The sequence below is a fragment of the Spermophilus citellus genome, assembly GCF_964194105.1.
Source record: "Spermophilus citellus genome assembly, chromosome: 10".
In the NCBI taxonomy this organism is placed as follows: domain Eukaryota; kingdom Metazoa; phylum Chordata; class Mammalia; order Rodentia; family Sciuridae; genus Spermophilus; species Spermophilus citellus.
Window position 1 is genome coordinate 134,193,280 of NC_138197.1, and position 26,898 is coordinate 134,220,177.

At 60.9% G+C, this 26,898-nt stretch overlaps 1 protein-coding gene across 2 annotated transcripts in view; it reads left to right on the plus strand.

Annotated features, from left to right (window-relative positions):
- The first annotated feature begins 31 nt into the window (after window positions 1-31).
- GRAMD4 (GRAM domain containing 4) overlaps window positions 32-26,898 on the plus strand; it is a 91,085-nt gene continuing 64,218 nt past the window's right edge. Inside the window, exon 1 of one of the 2 annotated variants that reach the window (XM_081309240.1) lies at window positions 32-129. Coding sequence is in view for 1 of the 2 variants with exons in the window: in XM_081309236.1 (XP_081165362.1) it covers window positions 13,905-13,933 (29 nt within the window). In the remaining variant the exon portion in view is untranslated. Of the gene's footprint in view, window positions 130-13,710; window positions 13,934-26,898 lie in introns of those variants that run through there. The other variant, XM_081309236.1, reaches the window with a different exon arrangement.

The following is a 26,898-nucleotide window of genomic DNA, read 5'->3' on the forward strand; positions in this document are numbered from 1 at the left end:
TTCAGGATCATCAAAATCAGGACAGAGTCTGAGAAAGTGCCCCAGCCAGGAGGAGCCCAGGGAGCCGAGACGACTGGATGGCCCGCGGGACCCCGGGGCAGCAGAGCATGCGGCGCAGAGACCAAGGAGGTGAGCAAAGAGGGGGTCACTGCCTGTAACAAACGGGCCGCTGCGATGGAGGGGGCTACAGGGCACCGGGGTGAGATGTGAGGTGTCCCCAAAGGCTCACGTGGGGGGCCGGGGCTGGGGTCAGCGGGAGAGCACTCGCCCGGCACGTGGAAGGCCCTGGGTTCCATCGTCAGCACCACAGAGAAATAAATGAGTCAAATAAAGGTATAAAGAAAGAACAAAGCTCATGTGTGCCAAGGAAGGAGGGTCAGCGGTGAAGTGGCTGATTGCGGGAGCCGTGGCCCTGCCAGGGCACTGACCCCTGACAGGGACAGCCTGGGTGGAGCAGGCAGGTGGGTGTGGCTGGAGCAGGTGGGTCCCTGGGGCCTTGCTCTTTGGTCGCAGGACTCTCTCTGCTTCCTGGTAGCCGAGTCCGGAGCTACTGTCCCCACCACACTCCGCCATGATGTTCTGCCTCGCCTTGGGCCAGAGCGAAGGAGCTGGCTGCCTATGGACTGAGACGCTGGAACCATGAGCCCCAAGTTAACCTCTCCTCCTCCACCTGTTCTTGTCAAGTCTTTTGGTCACTGCAGTGGGTCAGCTGACGGAGACACAGGGAACTAGGCGTGGGCATAAGGGCACGAAGTAAAGAGTCCACGAGACAGACAACAGTGGCTGTCCCCAGAGGCCTGCCCCACAGGAGGCGCCCCCTGGCTCACTCCCTCCAGGGCTTGGCCCTGGGCTGCAGTGGCTTCTCTGCTGGTTCACGGTGGCTGGTGCGGTGTGGGTCCTGGTGCCCAGCACGGTGCCCGCATCCAGGAGGCAGGAGGCGGGTGCTGCAGTGGGGCTGTGTGAGCAAGCTGTGGCAGTCCCCAGGGGCGTAGGGGACACTTCCTCAGAGTGGCTGCCAACCAGACCCCTCACCCCACCATCTCTGGGAGGCCGTGGCCTCTGTCGGAGCAGGCCTTCCCAGGCAGTCCCCCTGGGTCCCTCCACCCAGCCTGCCCTCTGCGGGCCAAGTGGGGACACCGCGATTCTCCTGCCTTGACCTTTGAGGGCCCCGCTGGGGTCGGTGGTGGGTGCTCCTGAGGCCAGAGAGCACAGCTGTCCCTGTGATCATGGGAGCGCCTCACGGGCAAGCAGAGTGGACAGCAGAGGGGACCCAAGGACACAGACCACCCCGCCAAGCCCCCTTGCTTCCCTGAGTCAAGCCCACACTGACCCCTGGATTACAGGTGGGCCCCAGCTTGACTTCATGATGGTGGGAAAGCAACACACACTCAGCAGAAACTGTGCTTTGAGTCCTGACCTCGGTCCTCTCCTGGGCTAGCCATTCCGTGTCGGGCAACCTGGTGAGGGCGGCTCCTGGTCAGCCCTGCCATCCGGGGGGAAGCTGGGATGCTCCCCAGCGAGTGGCGTGGCTGAGCCTGGCGCTCAGCGGGTCGGGGTCTGGGGGTGCTCAGGGAGTCTTCCCCAGACAACACTTTCGTGTTGGGGTGGGTTTATTGCATGTGGCCCCAACATCTGCAGCATGGAGCAGGTCCAGGCGGCGGTGAATCTGCGAAGGTTCAGTGTGCAGGCCAGAGACAGGGCTGCCCTGTGGAGACAGCACAGCGATGCTCACACCCAAGATGATCCGCCCTGCCACGAGGCTGTCCCTTCACACACAGCGCCACCTACGGGCTCCGTTCCCGATGGGCCTCTGCGGGTCTCTGAGGCCTCCCTTGACCACGTGTCCTCTCCAGCGTCTTCCTCTAACCTTGGCTTGTTTTTAAGAGACTGCGCTGTGAGTGTTGGCTGTGTGCCAGCTGTGGACCCAAGGGACACCACGGTCACTCTGTTTTCCCCTTTGCTGCTGAGTGGCCATCAGCACGAAGGTGGCCCTGTCCCGTGGATCTTTCTGCGGGGATCCTCCTCACTGTCCAGCCCTGGGCACCAACCATGGTGGCAATGCACAGGTGGAATGTGGCCTGGTGATGAGGATGGCGTCTTGTTCTGATGGGTCTTACATGTGAGTAGCTGGGGGGACAGTGGCTGCCGTGCTGGGCAGGGCCCTTTCCAGTCTTGTCAGATTCAGGTTCAGTGCCAATTGCCTGGACGCCTCCTGGGTGTGGTGGGCCTTCCGCTGGAGTGGCCACGTGCTGCAGGGTTAGGATAAACGGATGGTCATGGCCGTGGGTCCCTAACCCACAGGAGGTGTGTACTGGAGATCTCCAAGTTCCAGGGTCCCCTCTTCACTCATCAGCTGAACGCGATCAGGAGAGACTTCCCCTCCTTGGCTCTTTGTCGCCCTGAGTTCCAGCCACCTAGGAGAGGGGGAGAATTGCCTGATCGCCTCACTTTACCGACGGTTTCAAAATGACAAGCTGCGCTCCTCCTGTGACTGTGATCTTTCCCGCAGCGTCATGACCTCATGGGTTTCAACCTGTGCCGGGCCCTGGTTGTGGTTTGCAGATTCCCACAGCAAAAGCTCCAGAAAGAGAATTTCCAAGTCCTGGCAGCGTCTCTGCAGCCTTAACATGGATGGCTGGGCCTAGGATTCTGGTCTGTGTTCTTGGCGAGTCTCTGTGCCGAATGCTTGCTGGTACGCTGGGTCAAGCACTCTGCACCGAAAGTTCAAGGCCCAATATTCTGGGTCTAATATGCTGGTCCAATGTTCTGTCTCATGCTCTGGGTGTGATATGTCTACTTTCTGGGTCTGGAGTTCTGGGTCTGGAGTTCTGGGTCTGGAGTTCTGGGTCTGATGTTCTGGGTCTGGAGTTCTGGGTCTGGAGTACTGGGTCTGATGTTCTGGGTCTGGAGTTCTGGGTCTGATGTTCTGGGTCTGGAGTTCTGGGTCTGGAGTTCTGGGTCTGGAGTTCTGGGTCTGATGTTCTGGGTCTGGAGTTCTGGGTCTGGAGTTCTGGGTCTGGGGTTCTGGGTCTGATGTTCTGGGTCTGGAGTTCTGGGTCTGATGTTCTGGGTCTGGAGTTCTGGGTCTGATGTTCTGGGTCTGGAGTCCTGGGTCTGGAGTTCTGGGTCTGATGTTCTGGGTCTGGAGTTCTAGGTCTGGAGTCCTGGGTCTGGAGTTCTGGGTCTGGAGTTCTGGGTCTGGAGTTCTGGGTCTGATGTTCTGGGTCTGGAGTTCTAGGTCTGGAGTCCTAGGTCTGGAGTTCTGGGTCTGGAGTTCTGGGTCTGATGTTCTAGGTCTGGAGTTCTGGGTCTGTAGTTCTGGGTCTGGAGTTCTGGGTCTGATGTTCTAGGTATGATGTTCTAGGTCTGGAGTTCTGGGTCTGATGTTCTGGGTCTGGAGTTCTAGGTCTGGAGTCCTAGGTCTGGAGTTCTGGGTCTGATGTTCTAGGTCTGGTGTTCTAGGTCTGGAGTTCTGGGTCTGATGTTCTGGGTCTGGAGTTCTAGGTCTGGAGTCCTAGGTCTGGAGTTCTGGGTCTGATGTTCTAGGTCTGGAGTTCTGGGTCTGATGTTCTGGGTCTGGAGTTCTAGGTCTGGAGTCCTGGGTCTGGAGTTCTGGGTCTGATGTTCTAGGTCTGATGTTCTGGGTCTGGAGTTCTGGGTCTGGAGTTCTGGGTCTGTAGTTCTGGGTCTGATGTTCTGGGTCTGATGTTCTGGGTCTGGTGCTCTGGGTCTGGAGTTCTGGGTCTGGAGTTCTGGGTCTGGAGTGCTGGGTCTGATGTTCTAGGTCTGATGTTCTGGGTCTGGTGCTCTGGGTCTGTAGTTCTGGGTCTGGAGTTCTGGGTCTGGAGTGCTGGGTCTGGAGTGCTGGGTCTGATGTTCTAGGTCTGATGTTCTGGGTCTGGTGCTCTGGGTCTGTAGTTCTGGGTCTGGAGTTCTGGGTCTGGTGTTCTGGGTCTGGAGTTCTGGGTCTGGAGTTCTGGGTCTGGTGTTCTGGGTCTGATGTTCTAGGTCTGGAGTTCTGGGTCTGGAGTGCTGGGTCTTGGGTTCTGGGTCTTGGGTTCTGGGTCTCATGCTCTCTCTCCCAGGATGGGCTGGTCAGGGCAATGCAGCCTAGCGACCCTGTCTCAACCTTCGGCCTCTCTTCGGTGTCCCGACCTCTTGCCTGGCTGTCTGGGGCTTCTCTTCTCTGTGCAGCCTGACCTCTCCTGGTGCATCAGCTCGGCTCCCAGTGGCTGTCCTGGTCTCTAGGTCGCTGGGGGCTTCTCCTGTGGTGGTTTGCCTGTGGACACAGGTCCGTCTTTTTCTCCAGGGACTTCTCTGGTCAGGTGGGCCTTAGGTCTGCGGGCCTCTTGCACTTCTCCCAGTCTCTCCCATCCCTTTCGTGTCTTTCTCGTTTCCTGGTGATGAAGGAGGCCCGCTCCTTCTGCCTTCTGTTCTCTCGGGTTGATCCGCTGTGTTTACATCCCTGTGCTGCCTTTAGTCTTATCACATCTCTGGATCCTTTTATCCAGAGCTGGGGATTGGCCCAGGGCCTCACACATCTAAGGAAGCACTAGACAATTGAACTGCCTCACCCGAGCCCTTTCAATTCTTTATCTTCAGGCAGGTTCTTGATGAACTGCCCAGGCTGGCCTCAGACGTGGGCCGGTCCTTCCTTGCGCTCCTCCACCCTGACCCCTTCCTCTGCCCCCAGTGTCCCTGTCCACTCGAGGTGGGCTCTGTGCCGAGGGTCTATCCTCAGGGCAGGGGTGTGTAAGCAGGAAGGTGCCTTGCTTTAGAGTCCTCCAGGCCCAGGCCCCCAGACCACCTGACCACCAGACCTGTGGCCCCCTTGCACCATTCTAGCTTGGAGCCCTGAAGTCCCCACAGTCTTTGCTGCTCTCAGAGGAACAGGAGCGTTCCAGGAGGACCAGCGCATGGTGCCCGGGACATGCAGGACCTCAGGGCTGGCCAACCAGGTGCCTGCTCTGCCACCCACCCCGTTCTGTCCCTCACACTGTCCCTGCCTGCTGTCCCATCCTTTGGGCACTGGTTGGGCAGTTGTCTTGGTCCATTTTCTGTTGCTAAAACTGGAACCACAGGCTGAGAAATGAGAAGGAGTTGAGGCCTCCGTGCGCGACTATGGAGCAGGCGAGGGCAGGAGGAAGGACGCAGCTGACCACCAAAGAAGGGAAACTGAGGCTCAGAGAGGTGCAGGGACTTGCCATGGTCACACAGCAGGTAAGACCCAGAGCTTAGACTAGAACCCAGGCCAGCAGTCTGTCCCAAAGGGGACAAAGTAGGTCCTGTGGTCTCAGGTGGCACCTGCCTCTTGCCACTGTTGCAAGGAAGCGGGCGGGGCTGCGGGGGGGGGGGGGAGCGGCTGTGGGCCCTATGCTGCATCCTCGCCTGTGGCCACGAGGTGGCACACTCATAGGGTTGAGTTTACGTGGCCTCTCCCACCCCTGGCCTCTCCCTGGGGCTTGAAGAAGCCCTTTGTTCCAGCAGGGCTTGTGACCTGTGACCTGCGGGGCACAGTCCCTGAGGGTGCAGGTGGGAAGAGCCTTTGTCTCACAAGGTCCACGCGGGCCCACCTGGACATTTCTGTGATGCCACTGTAACCCAGGGTAGGGGTGGGCTTCCTGGGTTCAATCCCTGGTACTGGGGGGAATAAAAACCAGCCTGGGGCTGGGGTTGTGGCTCAGGGGTAGAACACTCACCTAGCATGTGTGAGGCCCTGGGTTCGATCCTTAGCACCACATAAAGTAAGATAAAGACACGGGTCCACCTGTAACTAAAACATAAATATTTAAAAAAAACCAGCCCGGACCAGCAGCTGGCAGGGAGAGAGCTGTCCCCAAGAGAGATATTCAAGGACAGGGCTGCAGCTTTGAATAGTGTCCACGTCCAAAGGGCAGGGTGGCGTGGCTCTGGCCAGAGCCAGGTGGAGGAGAAAGCCCCCGTGGCAGTGGATTCTGACTGGGAGGGACCTGTGGACAGACCGGCTCTTCTGAGGCAGCCAGGGAGGGGCAGCGTGGCCCTAAGGGAGCCTGGCAGGGACAGGCCTGGAACAGTGGGGTCAGGAGGGCACTCCAGGCTGTGGCCTCAGGCTGGGCAAAAGGCAGCAGCTGGAAGCAGCCCTGGGGCACCTGCACATGGGAGTGGGGGCAGCTGGGGCAGTAAGTGCTGGGACCAGCAGGGAGAGGTGGCGGGTGAGCCCTGCCCACAGTGTGCAGAACACCGAGGGCGGGGCAGAGCTGCTAATGCAAGCTACTACAGACTTGGTGGCTTCGAGGACACAGGTTGTTCTCTTGTTGCCCTGGAGGTCAGAAGCCTGGACTGGGCTCACTGGGCTAGAGTCGACTATCAGCAGGACCCGCTCCTTCTGGAGGCCCCAGGAGGAGCACCGTCCTGTGCTGTCCAGCTTCCGAGGCGCCTACCCTCTGGCCTGTGCCCCTTCCTCTGTCTCAGGGCCAGAAGTGCAGCATCTTCAAATCTCCCTCCCTCTGTCTGTCTTTCCGTCTGTCTTTCTCCTCCTCCTCCAGCTCTGCCTCCCTCTTGGCATCACACTGGGATCCACTGGGTAATCTGGAATAATCTATTTCAAGATCTTAGTTTAATCACACTGGCAAGGTCCCTTTTGCAGGTAAGGTCGCACATTCACAGGTCCAGGGACAGGTAGCCGTCGCCTTGGGGGCCAAGATTCTGCCCGGAATGCTCTGTTCTGGGGGGAGCACAGCAGGCGAGAAGGCAGGAGAGCTGGGAACAGGAGATGTTCCCAGGCAGGAGCCAGGGTGGACCTCAGAGGAACGCGGCACTTGAGCGGGACTGCAGAGGCTGGACGGAGCCATGCAGACATTGGCAGGACAGCAGGGAAAGCAGGGGACAGAGCAGGGACAAGACCTTGAAGCAGGATTGTGCCTGGTGTGCCCCAGGACGGAGCGAGGCCGTGTGCCTGGTGGCGGCCCAGTAAGGACGTAAGCAGGAGGCCCTGTGGCCAGAGGAGCAGGCATGGCCCCAGGGAGGTGGGTGTGGAGGGGCGCCGCACAGAACATGGATGGGGTCTAGGCTGGGAGACTTTCAGGGAGCAGGGAGGAAGAGTGGCCTGGAGGTCGGGCATCTTGCGCTCATAGGCCCCTTGCAAGGGACGTGGAGACCAAACAACTGCCCAGAGAGAGAGCTCCCAGGAAGCTCCAGCAGAGCAAGTGAGGAATGGTTGGAGCAGGGCTGGGAGGAGCAGAGACCCAGAGGAGGCTGGGAAGGGTGGGAAGGGAAGGCCGAGTGGGCTGTGCGGGGTCTGGGCGGCAGCTGGGTTGGTCTGAACCTGTCTCCCCCGGTATGTGCGGACTCCTGACCCCTGAGGTCAGTGTACCCTGCTGGCAGACACTGAACTGGCCCCTGAATCTCGCCCTTCCTCAGTGACCACTGCCAAGCAGATGGCAGTCCTTGCTGCCAGGCCACCCCTTCCACATCCACCTGCCCCTGGGCTGGGGGCGTCCCTCTGTCCCATTGGACTTTCTCATCCACCAGCCTTAACCTGTGTCCCTGGGCTCCCTGGAGGCTGCTGTGATCCACTCCTGTCCTTCAGAATGGAAGGACCATCATGCGCCCCTGGCTGTGTGTGGATCTCCCAGGTCTCTGCAAAACCCCTGGGGTTATCTTTTTGCCATGTGGCACATCACTTTGTCCCTGTCCCTGTCTGTTATGGCTGAGGAAGTGTCAGTGCATAGTGGCCCTGGGCTCCTGGGCAGCCCTAATCCAGCCTGACTGGCCACGTGATGCCTTCTCAAGCACATGACATCCTGGGACTCGGCTTTCCCATCTGCTGAATGGCACAGTGGTGCCCCACCCGCTCCCTCCCTGTCCCTGCATCTTCCCAAAGCTGGGTCCCAGGTCAGGTGCTGGCTCCAGGGGGGTCCCCCTGCCCAGATGCGATCCAGCTCAGTGGTAGAGCGCCCCTGGGTTCAACCCTCAGTACTGAGAAAAAGAAAAAGAACCAAAGAGCCCTCGGGGGCCAGGACGGCGCTCGCTGTCCCCTGCCCTCCCCACGCGTCCCCAGCACAGGCCAGGCACTGGGTTGCTTGCCATGGGGTGCTCGCAGCTCCTCCCCTGGCCGAGCTGAGCCGTCCCGAGTCCTTCCTCCTCCCATGACCACAGAGTGCCGCCTGCAGGAGCAGCCGGGAGGTGTGAGGGTGGGCTGCCTGCTGGCCCTGCCGTGCCTGGGTGGGACCAGCGTGCGTCTGAGTGTTGACCGCTTTTCTATCTCTCGGCTATCCAGCCTCCTGAGTGGGCACCGTGAGCTCGCCCTCTAGGCAGGTTCGGTGCCCTGAGCCGTGTGGGCATGGTGACAGCAGAAGAGGCCACCACCTGTGCCCTGGGGCTGGGAGAGGCCAGGGCAGCCTCTGATCTTTCCAGAAGCACAGGAGCTGTCTTGTTGCCTGATGGGCAGTGGCCCAGTTTGGGAAGCGCACGAGCTCTGGACTCCCACGACAGGCACTCCTGGGGTAGCGTCTCAGGGGAAGGGGATCTGCCTGTGGCCCTGCCCCTGGGAGACAGAGGGAAGCTGTGGCCTGGCAGCCGCCCCTCCGGCTGGAAGCACTGGAAGGTGCTGGTCCTGGTCATCAAACCCTTCCTCTTTACCTCTGTCCAGGGGTGTGGAAGTCAGGGGGTCCTTGGGCTTCAGATGTACCAGATTCACCTGCTGCTCAGAGTCCAGGCTTGCCTCCTGCCCCCTCAGTGTGTCTTGGGTCCCTACAGCCTGGCTCCTGGGGAGCAGGGTCCACTTCAGAGGGGGTGAGGAAGTGCCTCCTCCCTTCCTGGGCTGGACAGGGATGGGCTCCAGGGTATTGCTAGCACAGGCATGGTGAGGCCAGCCCTGGGCTGTGCGACTCCAGGAGAGGGCTAGGCGGGCCCCCCATCTCCACCAGAGCTCAGAGCAGCCTCACAGCTGCCCCACGCTGCTCCCACGGGAAGTGCACCCCGACTCCTGGCCTGGGGTCCTTCCCTCAAACTCCCCGCTGCCTCCAGTCTTCCATCCTCCACGCCTGGGCACCTTCCCTGCCCGAGCTCCGCCTCTCCTCCCCTAATCAGGATGAAAATAGAAGGCACAGCCACTTCCCGGGGCCATTGGTGCCAGGTGCTGCCGTCTCCTGGGATGAGGTGACGTAGAAAGAGGGCAGCAGTCTGGAGCTGGCAGGCCCCTGATCCTGCTCCACCTCTGTGGTGGCCTCAGGCAGCTTCCTGGCAAGGCTGGCGGCCTGGGGTTTCATGCATGTGGAAGGACAGCTCCGATGCCCCTGTGCTGAGGTCAGTCTAAGGAACCTTCCTGGGTCGCTTCTTGGGTGCCAGGTTGGGTCTCAGAAAGTGAGGGAGGAGCCGGGGCTTGCTCCTGCACTGGGCGGACCCTCAGTGGTCCAGGCCACTTCTGACTCCTCTCTGCACGTCTGCATTTGGCCACCAACACCCCTGCTTCGCTGTCACCCGTGTATCTCGAGTGCAGTCATCGTGCCCCTTTGGGGCTCTGGGGGCAGGGCAAGGGGCTTGAGGGCCCAGCAGTGCTCCCTCCAGGTGGGCAGGCTCCAGCCACCCTCCAGGCTCAGAGCTTGGCAGGGCCCACTTGGTGCACTGTCCTCTGCCACCCCTGTGTCTAGCTCGGCTCCTAGCAGGGGAGGTGGGGAGCGACCGCCTGTTTGGCCTTAGCATCAGGCAGCTCTGCCCCCGGGTCCGCCCATGAGTTTGCCTGGTGCCACCACAGACTAACCCCTCGTAGCTCTGGGGGCTGGTGTGGGCACGGTCACCATGTGGGCAGGGCTGGAGCGGCTAGGCCTCTCTGCTGGGGGTGCAGGAGCTGTCTTCCCGTCTTCATGTGGTTTCCCTCTGTGTGTCTCTTTCCTAATGGCCTTCTTCTGTTTATTTACTGTGTGGTGTTGGAAATTGAACCTGGGGTGCTTTATCAGAGTCACCTCCCCAGCAGCCCTTTGATGGTGTGTGTGTGTGTGTGTGTGTGTGTGTGTGTGTGTGTTACTAGGGATCTGACCTAGGGGCACTCCATCACCAAGCTACACCTCCAGTCCTTTTGAGATAGGGTCTCACTAAGTTGCCCAGGGTGGCCTTGAACGCGCAATCCTCCTGTCTTGGCCTCTAGAGTCACCGGATTATAGCCATGTGCCACTGTGCCTCGCCCTAATCTTTTCTTCCAATAAGGACACTAGCTCTTTTGGATTAGGAACCCCCTACGACCTCATTCAACTTAGTGACCCATGTAAAGACCCTGACTCCACAATAGTCATTCTGAAGCCCAGGGGGGTCAGAGCTCCAGCATATGGATTTAGGGGAACACAGCACAGCCCACATCAGCCCTGCTCGACAAATGGGGTAATGGGATGGCTGTGAGGACCTCTAAGCAGGGTGGTGGGTGCTGTGTTATATCAAGTTGCTACTTGGTGTGGGGGGGTATCTGGGTCCAGATCTGGCCTCCAGTAGGCACTGGGTCTCAACCTGTCCATCAGTTGTGGACCTTGTCAAGCAGTGTCTGGCTGGAGTGGGCACCTGGTGGATGTTCATGAAGTGGACTGAACATGAGGGTTGGGGATCCTGGAGGCCCTGGGAATGGGCTGCCTCTGGCTCCTGCCTGCTCCTGCCCCATCCTGACCATTCATGTAAAGAATATTCCTTGGGCACCTGCTCTGTGTGGTGCTGGGTGCAGAGCTGACATTTTTACCTGCTGTGCCCCTTTTCTATTGGGGTGCTACCTGCCAGCCAGGAGGTTTGTCTGGCACTGCCAGTCACATGCCCTTAGTCCTCCCGGGTGCCACCAGGGCTCAGGCTTGGCATGTGACCATGCAGAGTCAAGCAGAACCCTTCCATGAGACGTGCTGCAGGGATGTGGCCAGGAAGGGGGTCTCTCCCTGGGACTCGCTGAAGGGGAAGCGTCCGTCTCCAGGAGGAGATGCAGGGAGGCCCAGAGGTGGAGGAGTGAGACATCCCGCTGCGGGGGGGGGGGGGGGGGGGGCTTCAGGGGCTGCACCGCCAACCTGAGGAGCAAACGGGTTAGCTGGGCTTGGCCAGGCAGGTTTCTGTCCTGTGTGAACCAAGGGCCCTGACGGTTCAACGGAGCCTGGTTCAACGGAGCCTGGCCAAGGCCTCACGCTGGGGAGTGGGAGAGCCTTGGTCTGTTTTGTGTTGCTGTAAGAGAACACCTGAGGGCTGGGGTTGTGCTCAGAGGTAGAGCCCTTGCCTACCATGTGTGAGGCACTGGGTTCGATCCTCAGTACCACATACAAATAAGAAAATAAGAAAAATAAAGGTATTGTGCTCATCTACAACTAAAAATAAATTCTTAAAAAAATAAAAAAGAGAGGCTGGGGTCGTGGCTCAGCGGTAGAGTGCTCGCCTAGCACATGCGAGGTTCTGGGTTCTATTCTCAGCACCACATAAAAATAAATAAAATAAAGGTATTGTGTCCAACTACAACATATATATATATGTGTGTGTGTGTGTGTGTGTGTGTGAGAGACTGGGTAGTTGATAAAGAAGAGATTTACTTCTCATAGTCCTGGAGGCCAGAAGAACAAGGTCCAGGGCCCAGCTGGGGAGGGCCTTCTTGCTGCCTCATCCCATGGGGGAAGCCCAGAGAGAACAGAGTGAGACATGCAGGAGGAGGACCACCTCACCTCCTGCCAGAACAGCACTAATCCACTCCTCTGGGCAGAGGCTCAGCAGGCCCCACCTTCAAGACTGTTGCCTTGGGAGTTAAGTTTGCAACTCGAGAACTTTGGAGTGGGAGGCACATGTGAATGCTCTGGGCTTTTTTTTTTTTTTTTTTAGTGGGAGCTGCCCAGCTGGGTTGACAGGGAGAAAAGAACCCAGTCATCAACAACAAAAACCATTAAGACTGGTCCTCGGGCTGGGGACGTGGCTCAAGCGGTAGCGCGCTCGCCTGGCATGCGTGCGGCCCGGGTTCGATCCTCAGCACCACATACCAACAAAGATGTTGTGTCCGCCGAGAACTAAAAAAATAAATATTAAAAATTCTCTCTCTCTCTCTCTCTCTCTCCTCTCTCGCTCTCTCTTTAAAAAAAAAAAAAAAAAAAAAAGACTGGTCCTCCTGTTGGGGGTACGATGGGCAAGGTGACCCATGGGGCTTCCGAGAGCTCTGGCTGCAAGGGAGGCTCAGACTGTTTCTGGCCAGGTTGGTCAAGTGGGGGCTTCGTGGAGCTGGTGGCTTTGGGGCTGGCCGTACAATCTGGGTAGTCAGGGTAGGGAAGGTGGCCCTAGGAGGACATGGCCAGAGCAATGAGCTGAGCAGGAAAGGAGAGCTTGTGTCTGGGAAAAACAAGTTGTGTTTCCTTGGAGGACAAGGAGTCAAAGCAGGGAAGGCTTGGTTAGGAGGAACTAGTGAGGTTGGGCAGCTAGGCCTTGTGCTGGGTGAGGGCTGGCACAGATGTGACTCAGATGTGGTTCCTGCCCAAAGGAACGCTCAACTTGCAGAAGACACAGTCCTGCAGACAGCTCACAGTCACACCCCATGCTGCAGCGGAGGGCCACATGACAGACCCCAAGTTGGGCAACTTGGGTGCATACCTAGCTTCTTTCCTGGAAACCATTTGTTCCTCATTGGGCTCCTCTAGAAGCTGGCCCCAATGCCCACCCCTGACCCAGGTCCAAAGGGCTGTGGGGAAGGTGGGAGATGCTGGAGGAGGACCACAGGGACCGGCATCTCACCCCAGGGAGCTTTAGGGGCTCTTGAGCTGGGGTGCTCGACAGGGGGGTGGGGGGGGTCCAGCTCTGGATCCACTGGGTTGGAGGTGACTGCAGGATCCCAGGTTAGTGGGTGGGGAGCAGAGCTGCTGGCTGGACTGGGGACACACGGGTGGCAGACAGGAAGGGCAGAGCAGACAGGACCCCGCTGGGGAGGGTGCAGAGCCTCCACCCTTCTGCTGTCTTTTCTTCCTTCAGTCCCTTCTACCCTTCACCCCAACTCCAGCGGCCGTGTTCCTGGATCAGATCTGGGGAGGCAGCTGGCAGGGCTCCCCCAAGTCTCCACGTCTGGTAAAGGATTGGGATTCCAGAAGTGTTCCCCTCCACCTGGTCTGGGGAATTGGAGAATCCTGCAGCCACTGTGGAGGGGGTGGGTTTCTACGGAAGGACCCCAGCTCCTAGGCACAGGTGGCTTGGATCCTGCAGGAGATGCACGGCTGGGGGCAATGGTCCTGGGGTTTCCCCTGAATGACTAAAGTGAGGATTAGAGAAAGCTGGGGGGCGGAGCAAGGGGCCCAGATTTCTGGGGACAGGAAACGCCCCCGGGAAACACGGAGTCATTCTCAGCTAGACATCGGGTGAGTCCCGAGGGGGATGGTGCCCACCTTCCCTCCAGGAAAGGGCTCCAGGTCCTCTTCGGGGAGGAGCTGGGTTCTGGGGGCGGTCAGGGGACAGGTATCTCTGCCCGGGATGTCGTTGTTAACAGGCGGGGAAGTCACTGAGACGCCTCGAAACCCACAGGCCCGCAGGGGGCGACAGTGTCGTGCGTGCGTGTGCGTGGCTGTGTCCACGGCGCCCGTGGCCGCGACTGGCGGGCGGCCGCGCGTGCGCGTGGGTGCAGGCGGCCGGGACCCACGTGGGCCACCCAAACAAAGGCGGCGCCGCGTGACCGTGCGGGCGCGCGCGGAGACGGTGGGGCGGGCGCGCCCCCGCGGTGGGCGGGGCGGGGCGCGAGGCGCGGGGCGGGGCGGCGGCTGCGCAGGCCGGGCCTGGGGCGCGCAGACTCCGCGCAGCGGGACGCGAGCGCGCGACCTGGCGCCTCCGCCTCCGCGCTCGTGGCCGGGACCCGCGGGGCCGCCTCCTCCCGGCTCCCCCGCGCCGCTGGGCTCCGGGGCGGGCGGCAGGTGCAGCGCGGCCGGCGAGGGGGGCGCCGCGGCGGCGGGTGGATGAGAGTTGGCCCCGATCTCCGCGCAGGGTAAGCGGCGCGAGCGGACACCCACTCGCTCCCCGGCCACACTCGCCGCGCTGGTCCCGGGCTGGCGGGCCGCGACCTGGCGCGCTCGGTGGCGCTCCCGCCGCCGCCGCGCCAGGAACGGAGACCCCCGTGCAGGGCCCCGCGCGGGCGCGCCCCGCACACACGCCGCCGGGTCCCTCGCGGGCCGGGGCGCTCGTCACGGCCGCTCCCCGCGCGCCGCAGGCGCCGGCGTCCGCTGGTGGGGTCCTGAGGGACGAGGGGAGGACGTCTCGCGGGCACCGGGCCAAGGCAGGGGAGGGGGTCATTGCGCTGGGGTCACGGGGAATAGGACGCTGGAGGCAGACAGGAAGGACCACTGGTATGGCAAATGTCGTCCTACTGACCCACTCCTCAGGGGGACAGGAGAGGAGGAGGGCGTCCCAGGCCCCTGCGACCCCAGAAATGGCCCCACCAAAAGTTGTGGAGATGTCCCACTTCTCAGCACCCCCCTTCTGCTCTTGTCTCCCCTCCCTTTGTTTGGACACTATTCTGGGGCTCTCTGGGACCACTTGGCACCCTGGTGAGATCCTAAGTGTGAAGGCCCTGGGTGTGCGGCAGCCGCCACCCTAAGGTGCCCACTTGTCTAGAGCAGAACAGGACAGCACCCCTGCCCCATCAGAGGAAGGCCGGAGTGGGCTGGCTTGGGATTGGTGCACCTGTCTCGCCTGGTGGCTCTGTGGCAGGAGGAAAGCAGGCCCCCAGGTCCAGAGACCTGAGTGTGACCACCCCACCCCAGGCTAGTCTACCTTTGGAAAGGCTGTCACCAGCCCTCCATTTCTGGAGACAGGAGAGATTGAGTTTGGGGGACTTTCTTATGCAGGATGGGGTTCCCTTCTTGCCTTCCTGTGCAGGCTGGGCAGGAAATCCAGAGTTGTGTCTTCCACATGCTGAATCAAGGCCCTCCCGGGGTTGGGCTGGGGAGCGGGGTCAGAAGCAGAGAGCAGTTGAAAACATGTGTGGCTTCCTCCTGCACCTACACCATGACCTTGGGCAAGGCAGTGAGCTCTGGGGCCTCAATTCCTCAGTGCCCGCCGGCTGGACACTCCCTGGTCAGGGGTCAGGACAGGCTGTTGAGATCAGTAGTGGCCTTTGCCCCCAGTTGGCCGAGTCTGACCTGTGGAGTTCACTGGAGAATCCCTGCCAATGGCCCCTGGATTGTGGGCCCATTTGGAGACATGCAGTCGGACTGGCCGGGCAAGTGTGTTCTAGTTGTTGTCCTTGTGCTGTGTTGGGATGAAACCATGTCCCACAGGGTCTCAGAAATCTGCCCTTCTTCCTGCTGAAGACCCCTCTGGAGACCCCTTTCTTACCTTCAGCAGAGCTCTGTGGCCCCAGGGCAGGGCTTTGAGCCCCCACGGCAAGGATATGCTCAGCTCATGGCGATGTGGGTTTGGTCCTGGTGGCTCAGGGGTCCCTGCCTATGGCCTCATCTTTGGTGGCCATCCTCCTGCTCTGCCTGTCTTTCCTCAGTGCTCTGGCTGATGGTGGGGAGTATGGCTGTCCCCGCCTGTCCCCATGATGCCTGTCTGCTTGCACGCCGGAGAGCCATTTCCTGGAAGTGCACCAGAGAGTCTCAAAGTTGAGAGTTTCCACTCCGCCCTGGGCTCCTGCTTATCCTACCCCTGCCGTGGGGGTGGGCGGAGGGGAAGGGCCAGGTGGCCTTTCTCCAACCCCCTCAGTGTCCTCTTATCTGTAGAGTTCAGCATGGAGTGGGCACCAGGGGACGGTGCCAGGGCACGGCTCCGCCACCAGTGCTGGCACCGTCTCCAGTGTCCTCGCTTGCGCTGCTTCTCACCTTTGCCACCTAGAAAGCGGGGAAGAGCATCAGGCCCCTTCTCCTGAATCACCACTTTTGCTGCACAATAGAAGAGAACAGAGCAGTGGTCAGGCACAGTGGACACTGTCATCAGACTCGGAGGCAGCGTTGCCAGCGAGATGCTCTCTGGAAGGGATCTAGAGCGGTGGAATCCAGCCGCAGGAGTCCCAGGGCCTTGTTCCGGGCAGACCCCAGGAAACGTGTTGCTCCCTGGTGTCACCCCTCAGGGTTGTGTCTGCAGGTGCCCTCCCCTTCCCTGGAGCCCCTTCCTGAGTCCCCGCCCCTCGCCTCACACTCCTGCTTGGTATTTCCTGCAGTGACCTGTCTGCTGGGCTGTGCACAGGAGTGGGTGTCTGTCTTGGAGCCTGTGGCTCTGGCCAGAGGCTCAGTTCTGGGGCCTGTCCCGCCCCGCCCCCCGTCAGGAGCTGGGCAGGTTTTCCCTCCCATGGTCCTCTGGCCTCTTGTCTCTGGTGTTGGACCATCTGTGTGTGGTTGGGGCTTCTGACTAGTGGCCATTTGGGAGCACTGCTAACATGAGGGGTATGCTGACCAGGAAGGGAGACGATGGGACGCCATGTGCTGGGTCACCCCCTCTCTGAGTTTCTGCTTCCTTCCCTGCAGGACACTGGAGGCCCTGTTAGCAGTCGGGGGCCACTGCTCTGGAAAGCCCAGGCACATGTCTGTGGCAGAGCATCCCTGTGCCGAAAGAGATCACTAACCAGTTGAGGGAGGTGAGACGTGGGCCTGCAGCACCAGTGACAGGTGGATACGACACCAGCGCTGCTGTGAGGCAGCTTCTCCTTCTCTGGCCCAGAGATGGGTGTCTCCCGGAGCTGCCCTGTCTGCCATGGCCACTCGTGGGGCTGCAGAAGGCCTTTGGTTTGGGCACCCTGCAGGCTGACTTGGGGGCTCTTGGGCACCACAGTGGGCTCAGGTCTGCTTTTCCTTGGCTTCTCATTGGCAGAGCAGTGACACTCTTTTTGGGTCTTTGTTCTGGGCAGGACCTAGAGGACACTGCTTGTGACAGGGATTGGAGTTCAAGTCTTGCACAGTCAAGTCCTGCTGGCCTGTGTGGGAGGAGGCCTGGGTCCCTGAGGGTGACAGTGCTCCAGTGAGCGTTCAGGGCCCAGGTGGCCGGGCCCAGGGCACGTGCCCCACCTGCTAGGAGCCTGCAGCTGAGGTGGGGGGCAGGGCAGATTCCCCACCTGCTGGGAGCCTCTGGCCCAGGTGGGTGGGCCCAGGGCAGTGGCCTCTGCTGGGAACCTTGCTGGTGGAGTATGTTATGGGTTTCCTTGACTCAGGAAAGAGGGTGCTCAGACTTCCCTTACAGACAGGCATGAAGAAAGAGAGGTTTCCTTGGGTGTAGATAGCCTTCCCTGGGTGGAGACGGCCTTCCCTGGGTGTAGACAGCCTTCCCTGGGTGGAGAGGGCCTTCCCTGGGTGGAGACGGCTTTCCGTGGGTGTAGACAGCCTTCCCTGGGTGTAGACAGCCTTCCCTGGGTGGAGAGGGCCTTCCCTGGGTGGAGACGGCCTTCCGTGGGTGTAGACAGCCTTCCCTGGGTGTAGACAGCCTTCCCTGGGTGGAGAGGGCCTTCCCTGGGTGGAGACGGCTGTATTCTTTTCATTTCTGTGTCCGTGGGGCCGTGCAGAAGGCTGGGTGGGGACTGCTGGCTGTAATTCACCACTAATGGCATTTGCCATCCCGAGGCCTTTGGGGGAGTTCTGCCATTGGAGTTATTACCAGGGTTCTATTATGCTTAATCCGTGTGATTAAAGTCCCCTGTGGTCGCACAGGAAGAGAGGCAGTGTTGGCCTATTAAAAAGCAATCACAGTGCTGGCATTCACTCTGTCTGCAGCCAGGTAGGCGCTGAGTGCTTTACACGACTGTCCCAGGAAGTCCCCACAACAGACACTTCTCCCTGGTCTCCAGATGAGGAAGCCGAGGCACAGCGGGTGGGGCAGCTCGCCCAAGTGCCTGAGTGGGGTTTGAACTTGTGTCTTTCGGCCCCAAGGGCTGTGCTGGTCACCACTGCAGGCCGACAGTCTCGCTGGTGATCCCCTGGGGAAGTTCAGCTGCGTGCTGGGGATCAGGCGTGCTGGAGCACCCTCCGCTCCCAGCCTGCAGTGACAGCAAGCTGTGACAGCATCTCTCACCCAGGGCACAGGGCACAGGGCATGCTGGGCACTTGGCATGATTTATCTTCATGATGACCAGGAGGGGTGCCGTAGGGGGCTCCCTTTGACAGATAAGGATGCCCCAGCAGAGTGGAACTGGGTCACTTCCTGAGGCCCAGGGGGAGCCGAGTCTGCCCTGGTTGGCGCTGCCCCTGCCCCAGGCCCTTGAGCAGGGCGGTCGGGGAATGTCTTCGTCTTGCTGCTCTTTTTTCCCCAACATGCTTAACCTCTGTAGGCCTCAGATCAGTCACTGTGAAAAAGGACCTGGCCTAGACTGGGAGCCGGAACCTGGGGGCTGGCCCCTGGGCTCTGGTGACAGGTCTGCATGCCCCCCTGGAGGAGGAGGTCTGGTGAGCAGCCTCCTGTCCCCGGTGTGTGGCCTCGTCTGGTGCTGAGCGGGCAGTGTGGGCTGCCCCCAGGGACCGTGTCCATCTATCATTAACAGAATCCAAAGTTCACTCAGATTCCCCAGGTCCCCAGTGTCCTTGCCCTTGGCGTGGCTGTGTGGGGCTCGCTGAGACGCAGGGCCCTGGGATGACACCTGTCCCCCCTCAGTGTCCATGCCCTCTGTGCAGTGGGGGGGCCAAGCATGGGGCCACCAGGAGACTGAAGCACGGTGCTCTGGGGTTGTTCCTGTCTCTTGGGGGCGGCTAGGAAGGGAGGCCCCACCCAGCTCTGTGTGCCACCAATGGTGGAGAGACCGAATGTGCTTGGAGACTGTCCAGGGCCACCATGGAAGGAGGGCTCTGGGGACGCTTGGCCCTTCCTGGTGGGTTCCTTGATATGGGTGGACTGGGCCTCTGCTTCTGCCTGTCCCTTGGGTGGGGCCTGGCGCTCTGGGGTGGTGTTCCCTCGGGGTTGGGCATGGCAGTCCCAGCCCCCGCCTGCACACCCCTCCTGCCTCAGCCTTATGGGGGACTGCTCTCAGAGGCCAGGGGCCCTCCTGCCTGTTCAGCATCATTTCCCTGTGACCTGAAGTGGCATTGTGTGGGCACCTTGCTCTGCCCCCTGGGTCGCTGCAGCCCTGGCTTCAGGGAAGCAGCCTCAGTTCCTGGGACCGTGGCTCTGGAGCGCACCTGAGTCTGAGCTGGGCGGTCGGCTGAGGGGCCTGGCACTCTGGCTTTTCACTTTTTACTTGGAGACAGAGTCTCACTAAGTTCCTAGGGTCTTGGCGAGTTGCTGGGGCTGGCCTCCTGGGCCTCTGGGATTGCAGGCGTGGGGGCCATCGTGCCCAGCGAGTGTGTTCTCTGAACAGCTTTGCTCAGGTGCCGCCTACCTGCAACGGGCATGGTCACTTGAATGTCCAGTTCAGGTCTTGAACACCCAGTGCCACGGTCTGCTTTTAGAGGTTTCCATCACCCTAGAAGGGAATTTTTTAGTGCACCCCGTGCCCCTGCCTCTTCCCCCAGCACGGGGCAGCCACCTTCTAGCTCATGTCTGTGATCTGCCTGTTCTGGACGTTGGGCATGACTGAGGTCACCTTGCCTATGGCCTTTTGTGCCAGGTCCCTCTTGTGGATGCTGCAACAATGGTGACAAGGTTGTGCTCTGGTGAAGGGTGGCAGCTCCTCTGCACCCAGTGGCCCTGGGCCACTTTCCCTGGCACCAGGGGTCTGAGTGCCTGCCCTTGGCGTGGCTGTGTGGGGCTTCCTGAGACGCAGGACCAGGAGTCTTGCCAGCCACCTCCCTGATGTCATTTGTGTCACCTCCAGGAAGCCTTCTGGGCTCTCCCAGCCCCATGCTCCTCCTTCACTTCTGATGCCTGAGTTGTTGGGGACAGCATTTGGCAGGTGTACACGGCCAGTGTCTGCACCTGAGGGAGGGGACCTGTGGAGGGGTCCCTAGGGCTCTGGCCGCTGCCCTAGAGTGTGTCCTCCAGCCCACCCTCTCTGTCCCTTCATGTCCTCCTTTATTGCACAGATCTGGGGCCTCAGGGCAGGTCAGCGCAGGCTGTGGTGCCTGGATGCTCAGGTAGAGCTGGCCCAGAGCCAGAGCCCGTCCACCTGCCCTGCACTGGGCGCCCCAGTTTTGTTTGGATAGACTGCAGTTCCTGAAGGAGCCTGAGATTCACAGGGGGTTTCAGAGCTGATGTGAGAGCTCCTGGTCCCTCTCGCCCCACGCCCCTCGCCCCCACCCTTTGTGGTCCCATTAGCCCCTCATGTTGGTGTTCTTGTCCGTATCCATCTACTATTAACAGCATCCAGAGTTCACCCAGGTTTCCTCAGGTTCCCCAGTGTCCTTTTCTGTCCCACGATCCCACCCAGGTCCACATGACAATCGTCCCCGTGTGTCCTTAGCTGGCTCTTGGCTTGACAGCCTCTCAGACTTCTTGTTTTTGCTCTTATCTTCTTGCAGCGCTGGGGCTGGAACCCAGGCTGCCATGTGCTGGCAAGGCCCCGTCCCTGAGCCACACCCAGCCCTTTTTATTAGTTTTCTTTTGAGATTGGGCCTCTAAATTACTGAGGCTGGGCTCGAACTTGCCATCCTCCTGCCTGGGCCTCGCAGGTGTGGCCCTGCACCTGCCAGACCTTTCTTACTTGTGAGGACCCTGACACCATAGGACCCCCTCCACTGGAGTTTGTCTGGGCCCTTAGACTTCCTCTGTTGATCTGGGGTGCTGGTTTGCGGGGAGATCACAGAGGGAAGGGCCTTTCTGTCACACCAGGCGGGTCACCTGCGGTCACCATGACTCATCGCTGTGATGCCACGTGGGTCCCCCCTGCAGCCCTCCCATTCCTCCATTTCTACTTTTTTAGGTGTTGTTGTTAACAGGCATTGAACCTGGGGCGCTTCACCACCGAGCCACATCCCTAGCCCTTTTTCATATTTTTATTTAGAAATAGCGTCTCACAGGCTGGGGTTGTGGCTCAGTGGTAGAGCGCTTGGCTAGCATGTGTGAGGCACTGGGTTCGGTTCTCAGCACCACATAAACATAAATAAAATAAAGGTTCGTTGACAACTAAAAAAATATTAAAAAAAAATAGCATCTTGCTGAGTTGCTTAGGGCCTTGCTAAGTTGCTGAGGTTTGAACTTGCCATCCTCCTGCCTCAGCCTCCTGAGCTGCTGGGACTGTAGGTGTGTGCCACCACACCTGGCTCGGTTCCTACTCTTTGGAGGGAAGTCCTTGCAGCCTGGTGAGGGTGGGGCTCTGCTTCGCCTCCTGGGGCTGAGTAGCTGAACTCTTTGAAATGTTGCCTGTGGGAGTCTTTTCCCTTCACCCCGTTTATCCAACCTCCTATGGCTTCTGCTGTGGATTCACTGTCACTTAGTTTACACTTTAGGTCACAGTGTAATCGCGCTTTATTTATTTTGTTGCTGATTCTTCTGTTCTGGCCGCTGGGTCCCTTGGAAACCCCATCACTGTGGGTGCTCCCTGGCCCTACAGGACGCTCCAGCTGCTGCCCAGGGGCCAACCACTTCTCCAGGGAGCCCTGCTTCCTTTTGGTGGAGAACAGTATCAGACACCCAGACCTGGGTGTGGGTTTGGTGGTTCTAGACCTCCAGCTGGCAGAGCAAGGAACACGGGGGACACTGGGCACCACAGGCCGGCTGGTGTCCACGGCCACTTCCTCATGTGACTCTACCTGTGGTGAGGGCACGTGAGTTCATGTGATGTGGGACTCAGATTCGGTCACCCCGGGATCATTCCTGTCCCCTCCTCTGGCGGATCAGTCCCTCTCCATCCCAGCAGTGGGGAGCCAGTCTCCCTCCACTAGCCACCCGTTTATCGATTAATCGGTCAATGCCAGTGTCCATGCAGTGGGAAACCGACTGGGGTGCAGCGGGCATGTGTGGGTCAGGCTCCTGCACACGTGATCACAGGGTCCTGCAGAGCTGCTGCCTCCCTGAGATGGTGCTGGGGTGGAGGGAGAGGAACAGGGGGAGGCCACAGAAGCAGGACTTGCCCGCTGTGCCCAGCCTGCCTGGCTGTGGCATGGGCACTGACCCTGCAACCCTTTGAACCCTGCGAATGGCTGACTTTGAAGCCTCCTGGCAGTCCGGCCTGCTCGGTCAGGGAGGAGCCTGGGTGCAGTGGGTGCTTCAGAGCACCGAGTGTCTAGGACTCTGACCCTGGCAGGCTCTGTCTCCCCTCTGCCTCTGAACTTGCCACCTTAGCAGGGGGCAGTCTTTGAAACGGGGGACGGTGGCTCACCTGCCCGCTTTTCCAAGAAATGCCATTTGTGCCTGGGATGATTTTGGAGGCTGTGTGGGGAAAGAGAACTGGGCCAGCACCTTCTCTGCTGCCCTCTGCGACTCGTTTCTGTTCCTGTACGGGGGCTCAGTGGCATGCGCCCTGACCAGGCTGTGAGGTCCCCAGCAGCTGGAGCCCTGGGGAGGGTGTGGAGGTTTTGGAGCAGAGCTGGTCCAGCAGGTGGAAGCAGAACCAGGCAGAGTGGTGGAGCTGGGCACAGGGAGACCCTGTGGCCCAGTGGGTGGCAGGCTGGCTGGTGTGAGGGGTCCCCCGTGAGTGGCCACCTGAGCAGCTGGAAGAGCAGCTGGATGGCGCAGCTTCTCTGTGCTGCAGCCCTGTTCAGAGAAGGTGAGGCAGCACCGTGGGGGGATGCCAGCAGGGCTCAGCAGGCCGGTCCAGCACCTGGGCACCTGTTGGCCGTGTGACATGGGCAGATCTCTGAGCGCCTTGGGAGGCACCAACCCTTAATGGGCTGGAGCGAGGTGGGGGGTGCAGGGGGCGTGCACTCTGACCTCCCGCGTGGGGAGGCCTGCGCCTGCTGAGGGCGTGTTGGTGGTGCTGTCTCCTCAGGGTCTTGGGATCTGAGAGGAGCCCATGTCCACCCGCTGTCGGTGAACCTCCACTGTGGAGGGGAGGCTCCTTTGGCCGAGGACCCTTGCTCCATCTGTCCACCCCCCAGCTCTTCAGCTGCCCGATCCTGATCCCTGGTCTCTCGAGTTTACTGAGGACTGCTGTGTTCTGCTCTGTGTCCCTGTGCCCTCGGAGAGCCCGTGGTGGGAGGAAGACCTGGTCAGGTGGGAAGTAGAGAGAGCTGTGGGCTCTGGGATGGGGAGGCTCTGACTCAGGGGGGCAGGGAGGGCTCCCTGAGTGGGGACAAGGGCCTGAGGGTCACACCCTCCGTTCCCCTCCAGAGCGAGGTCCGTGCTCCCAGGTGCTCAGATGTCGTTGTGTGATGTGCCCGCCTGATGGTGACCACTTGGGGCTGTTGTGCCATATGGGCTGCGTCTGTGGTGCTGCCCAGCCAGTGACTATCAGAGGCAGCCCCCGGGGCTGCTGGGTGGAGCAGGACCCCTGTTGCTCCAGGGAGAGAGCCTTCCAGAGCTGGGAGACCTTGTCCAGATGTCCTGTCCCTCTAGTTGCCTGCCGCCCAGTAACTGCCCAGGGCATGTGGAGTGGGGCACTCCTGCATGGCTGCCTGGAAAAGCAGCCCAGGTGTGTGTGGCTGGACGGTGAGGCCCGCTGCCTCCATCCTCTGCCTACAGCCAGGGAGGGGACTGAGGCCGCCGCTCAGGGGTGCTTGGGATCCACAGGTCAGGAGGACGTGCACCAGCCATGGCCCCTGGGCAGGCAGTGTGGCATTTATAGTTCTGAAGCGATCTGATTGGTTGAAGGAAGACACACACCTTCAGTGTCACAAAGCCCAGACCTTTCTAGAAGAGCTGACCCCTTAAGGACAGCTGACACCTGGGAGCTGCCACCAAGGCCACCAGCTGCTGGCGGTGAGCTGTTTGTTATTTAGCCGGTTGCTCCTGTTCTGGGCAGCCCTGACAGGGTGGCCAGGCTCTGGCCAGGGCCTGCCCTCTCAGCTGAGCCAGAGGCAGAGCAGACAGAGCCGGTGTGGGGTTGTTGACACGGGTCCATCCAGCAGGTGGGGCTGAGGCTCCTGTGCTGGGGCAGAGGTGGGGAGGCCTTGCGGGAAGCCCAGTGTCCAGAGGGACGCTTGCCTGGGGCTTGGGAGCTGCCTGTGCTGTGTGCACCCCTGAGAGCCCTCTGGACGTGTCCGCTGGGGTCCTGTGCTGGCCTCATGGTTGGCTTGTGTATCAACTCTCCTGTTTGACCTGAGGGCATGGTCAGGGGCCAGACAAGGGAGAACGGAGTAGGCCCATGTCACCCTGCACTGGGCAGCCAGGCCACCAGGGCTGAGGCAGATGGGTGGAACGAGGCCCTCGGGGGCCGGCCCTGGGGCTCCGTCCTGGCCTGGAGCAGCACAGGCGGGCGCTCCTCAGGCGGGGTCAGGAAGAAAGGGACGTGTTGTTCAACAGCAGGGGAGGGGATCCCTTCACAGCGTTCCACCCTGGCCTGAGCTCAGCTGTCAGGGGGGACAGTGATGGGAGGGATGGCCCAGGGCAGGGGTGGCCACCGTGCAGGTGTGGCGGGAGAATCAAAGGAGGATGGCCCACGTGTGCGTAGGGGAAGTGAACCCTAACTGCCAGCAGCTTGGGCAGTGGCAGGGTGGGGGTGGGGACAAGGGCCTGAGGGTCACACCCTGTGGCAGCCTCACTCTCCTCACAGGAGGGGGCAGAGGCCGTGGGGCACAGGAGGAGCGGACAGGAGCATGGTGTCCAGTCAGGCTCAGGCAGGGCAGGCGGGTGGAGCTCCCCCTGGGCCGTCCCCTCTACGCTGGACATCTAGGACTGTGTCACAGCCCACCTGCTGCCAGACAGGGTGGGGAGGAGTGAGGGGCAGGCCTGGGAGTCCTGGTGGCCGCCCAGCATCCCCACCTGCACTGGTCGCCCAGGAACCTCAGGTCAGCAGGTGACAGGACTCAGATCCCCTCCGGGCCCCTCCGTCTGCCCCTCCTCCATCTGTTGTGCCTGGGGTTTGACGCCTTGGTGCTGGGGAAGCATGTGGGCTGGGCCCTGGGGGCCAGGGCAGAGGCATGCAGGCCTCAGGAGGTCAGTGTGTGCCAGCTGGTGAGGGACACGCCTGCTGGGGGCAAGTGCCCTCTTTCTATTGACGTCTTTGGGGCCGGGCAGGGCTGGCCAGGCTGTTAGACAAGAGAACGGGAACATGGCCTCTGGCCAGCCCCTCTTCCAGGCTTTTAAAAGGCCCTGCCCCTGTCTTCTGCGGTCACTTGGGCGGGGGCTGCATTTGGAGAATGGGCTCTCTTAAGATGGGGCTGGGTGGCTGTGTCCTCCACTGCAGGCTGCCCGGCCCTCTCCTCTGGACTCCTGCCCGAGTCTGCCCCAGGCCCCTCGTAGCTCCCTTCTCTCACCCCTGGGGTCCCGCAGCCCGGCTCCCTGGAGCCCCACCTCACTTGGACCAGCCCCCACTTGGGGATGTGGACATGAGCCTGGTGCTGGACGGGGCTAGCAGAGCCACGAGGTCCTGGCTGGGCTAGAGCCAGAGCCTTCCTGCCTCCAAGTCACGTGTCACTGTGGGGTCTGGGCTGGTGACCCAGCCTCTCCCAGCCTCCTCCCTTCCCCTCCAGAGCGAGATCCGTGCTCCCAGGTGCTCAGATGTCGTTGTGTGATGTGCCCGCCTGATGGTGACCACTTGGGGCTGTTGTGCCATATGGGCTGCGTCTGTGGTGCTGCCCAGCCAGTGACGATCAGAGGCAGCCCTGGGGGCTGCTGGGTGGAGCAGGACCCCTGTTGCTCCAGGGAGAGAGCCTTCCAGAGCTGGGAGACCTTGTCCAGATGTCCTGTCCCTCTAGCTGCCTGCCATGGAGCTTCCTTGAAGGCACTGAGCCCTGGATGCCAGGGTCTCTGACTCAGGGGGTCCAAGGCAGGTGGCGGGGTGGGGGCTGGGCTGGCAGGGGGCACTGGGAGGGCTGCCTGAAGGTGGCCCCAGGAGAGTCGGCAGAGTGTCCCATGACACCTGCAGGGGACAGGAGTGTGGAGGGCGGCACAGGGCCCTGTCCCCACTTTGCAGATGAGGAAGTGGGCGTCTGAGGTCCCCCTTCAGCTTTCTGCAGGGCCATGCCCCGCCCTCCCCCGGGCTCCTGGGTGTGTGTGTTTCAAAGGCCAGTGCTGTCTTCTCAGTTATCCCCCAGGGGCCTCGGTGGATCCCAACTCTGCTTGTGGCCCACGGCTCAGGTTTCTGGTGACCACCCTGTGCCATGTGCACCCCCGAGGGTCCCACCGCAGCTCCTGGACCATGGCTCCAGGAGCCTGGGTGCCCCACCTCCGTCGGCCCTCTGGAGACCCCCATTCAGCACCCCTCTGTACTGCTGTTGACTCCCCACCTGATCCCGCAAGCTGCTCCCCAGAGCCCTTCCAAGATACTCCCCAGTATGTGGCGCAGGGTGTGTACTGAGGGGGGAGACCCCATCAACGCATTTGAATCCTTGATGTTAGCGAGGCTGGTTCATAGAGAGGAGGACCTTCTCTGAGGCCACATAGCCAGAGAGCGGTGGGGCTGCAGGTTGGAAGCCCTGTGCTGCCCTGGGTCGCTGAGCCGTGGGCGTTGAGCACAGCCTCGGGTAGGGAGGCTGGAGACCGTGGGGGGTGAGTGTTCACGCCCATGCCGACTTGCTGGGTTTCCTGGGGGTGTTCCCTGGGGACACATACAGGGGTCCTGGAGCCTGATTCTTCCTGGTGGGCGTTGGCTGGGCCATTGGGAGAACTCAGGGTGACTTTCCACGCTGGCCTCCTGTGTCTTCCAGACAGCAGGAGACCTGGTCTTGTGCAGAGAGCCCAGAAGGTGCAGGGTGGGCGAGGCCTCTGCTGACCTGAGGCTGGGTGGACCAGGAGCAACATCTTCAGGAGGGGGTGACCCAGGCTAGGTGCTTTCTGGTTCCTGGTGTTCGACTCACTTTGGTGGCTTGGTGGGGGGAGTGGAGAACGGCAGGGCCCGGACCAAGGGGGTGGAGAGCGGCCACTGCAGGGAGAGCGGCCAGGTGAGGACAGGCATCAGCGAGGGTTCCCTGGGAGGGGTCCCAGAACCAACTGGAGAGGGCTAGAACCCGGACTGGCTGGTGGAGCCAGTTCCCTCCCCACCATGCCCCCGTCTCAGCAGTG